Source organism: Eimeria maxima, genomic scaffold, assembly GCF_000499605.1.
Source record: "Eimeria maxima Weybridge genomic scaffold, Emw_scaff1993, whole genome shotgun sequence".
Taxonomy (NCBI): domain Eukaryota; phylum Apicomplexa; class Conoidasida; order Eucoccidiorida; family Eimeriidae; genus Eimeria; species Eimeria maxima.
Genome location: NW_013564882.1, coordinates 1,553 through 4,141, shown reverse-complemented (window position 1 = coordinate 4,141; position 2,589 = coordinate 1,553). Strand labels below are relative to the sequence as shown.

The 2,589-nt window shown below is 42.6% G+C and overlaps 1 protein-coding gene across 1 annotated transcript; it reads left to right on the top strand.

Annotated features, from left to right (window-relative positions):
• Positions 1-709: 709 nt before the first annotated feature.
• Positions 710-1,477, top strand: EMWEY_00056760 (hypothetical protein; the record flags this gene model as incomplete). The annotated part of the gene is made up of 1 exon (XM_013480498.1): positions 710-1,477. One exon carries the CDS (start codon positions 710-712, stop codon positions 1,475-1,477), a length of 768 nt encoding a protein of 255 aa, XP_013335952.1.
• Positions 1,478-2,589: the final 1,112 nt, after the last annotated feature.

The window sequence follows — 2,589 nt, the reverse complement described above, 5'->3', positions numbered from 1 at the left end:
AGCAGCAGCAGCAGCGGCCCGTGAGCGCCACCGACCTTACCCAGTGTCGTCAAGGGGGGGGGGGCCCTCTTTTTTTTATTTTATTTATTTATTTTTTTATTAATAAATAAATAAATAAAAAAAAATAAATAAATATAAATATAATTATAATTAATTAAGAGGAGGGAGGAAGTCTGGTGGCCGGGCGGGGCCTTCAAGCTACTGCTGCTGCTGCTGCTGCTGCTGCTACTGCTACTGCTACTGCTGCTGCTGCTGCTGCTGCTATTGTGTCCGCGTCTGCTGTCTGTGTAGGGTGTACATACACCCCAAGGCATCCTTATTATCTGCCTTTTCTCTTTCTTATAAAAAGAAGATGGGGGGAATTATTAGTACTAATAAACCCTCACAAGAGGTTGCTGCTGCTGCTGCTGCTGCTGCTGGTACTAGCCACAGACGAGCTCCCCCCCCTGCTGCTGCTGCTGCTCCCGGTGCAGCTGCAGCAGCAGCACAAGCAGCAGCAAGTCCAAATCGTAGATCTGCTGCTGCAGCACGGGGTGTACAGACAGATCAAAGTTCGCCTAAAAGTGGTGGTCGTGCTGCAGGTGGAGGTGCTGGATCTAATAGCAGCAGCAGCAGGAGCAGCAGCAGCGTGAACCGCAGCAGGAGCAGCAACAGCAGCAGCAGCAACAGCGGAAATAAATCAAGGAGCAGCAGCAACGTTGGTGCTACCATGGCTAAAAATAGAAGCAGCAGCAGCAGCAGCAGCATCCGTAGATGCGGCAGCAGTGCTGTAACAAAAAAGGCTAGCAGCACGAAATCTGCAGCAGCAGCAGCAACAGCAGCAGCAGCAGCAGCAGCAGTAACAAGACAAGGAAGCGGGAGACCAAGAGGGAGACCTAGGGCTGCATCTGTAGGTGTCTTGGATGCAGAGGCAGAGAAACCATCGCAGCAGAAGCAGCAGCAGCAGCAGAAGCAGCAGCAGCAGAAACAACAGCAGCAGCAGCAGCAGCAGCTAAAGAAGCAACCATCAAAGAAACAGCAGCAGCAGCAGCAGCAGCAGCAGCAAAAGAAAAAGATAGAAGATAAGAAAGAAGCAGTTAAGGAAGAATCTAACAAACAAAGAGACGAAAGAAATAAGAAAAGAAATGATTCTGCTGCTGCTGCTGCTGCTGCAGCAACAGCAGCAGCAGCAGCACAAGACACAACTAAAAGGAGAGCATCATCAGTAAAAGAAGAAAAATCTAAGACTCCTGCTGCTGCTGCTGCTGCTGCTACAGACAGCAGCAGCGACAACGGTAGCGAGGACTATAGCGAACCTAGCAGCAGCAGCAGCAGCCGCAGCAGCAGCAGCAGCAGCATCAAGAAACCTACTGCAGCAGCAGCATCCAAGAAAAGAAAAGAATCAGCAGCAACAAGTGCTGCAGCAGACAGCAGCAAAAATAAAAATGATAAGCAGCAAGACAAAAGACAACGCCGTGCATGCAGCAGCCGCCGCTAATTTCCTGCTGCAGCAGCTGCAGCAGCAGCAGCAGCAGCAAATATTTTAATTATTAATTATTATTGTGTTTATTTTCTCCTTCTTTATCGTTGGCTATTCTAGAGGGAGGCCTTAGGGTCCTGCTGCTGCTGCTGCTGCTGCTGCTGCTAAAGCAGCAGCAGCAGGAATAACAGCAGCAGCAGCAACAGCTGCTGCTGTTTACGGCAGCAGCAGCCGCACAAAAAGCACCAGTAGCAGCACAAACAGCAGCAGCAGCTGCTGCTGCAGCAGCTGCTGCTGCACCAGGAGCAGCACATGCAGCACCAGTAGCATAAGAAGCAGCACCTGCTGCATCCGTAGCAGTAGCACCAGCAGCAGCTGCAGAAGCAGCAAACTGTTGCAGCAATTGCTGCTGCTGCTGTTATTGTTGTTGAAGCTGCAGAAGCAGCAGCAACAACAACAGCAGCAGCAACAGCAGCAACAGCAAGGAATAGCTGCTAATTAATAATAATAGTAGTAATAATAATATATAGTAATAATAATAATAAATAATTAGTAATAGAGGTAAAAAGGAAAAAAATAAATAAATAAATAAATAAATAAATAAATACTTTTTATTAATAAAAAAATATAATTATATAAAATAATAAATATAAATATAAATATAAATAAATATAAATAAATAAATATAAATAAATATAAATAATATAATAAATATATAATAAATATAATAATAATATAAATAGTAATAGATATAAATAATAATTAGTACTTTTTTTATACAATAAAAAAAAAAAATATACAATTAATTTCTCCTTATTAATTAATATATGTATAAATATTTAATTAATCTTTTATCTATAGCAGCAGCAGCAGCAAACAGCAGCAGCAGCAGCAAACAGCAGCAGCAGCAGCTCGTGCAGCAGAAAGCTGCTGCTTTGATGCATATACATTCATGGATGCATGCATAGGTAAGAAAAGGTAAGGAAGAATAACAGCTATTTATGTTTATTTATAAGGAAAAAAGGTATAATAGGAGGAGAAAAGAAGAAAAAAAGGAATAAAATTAATTAAATAAATGATTTAATTAATAATTTAATTAATTATATCTTTTCTTGTTGCTGTTGCTGCTG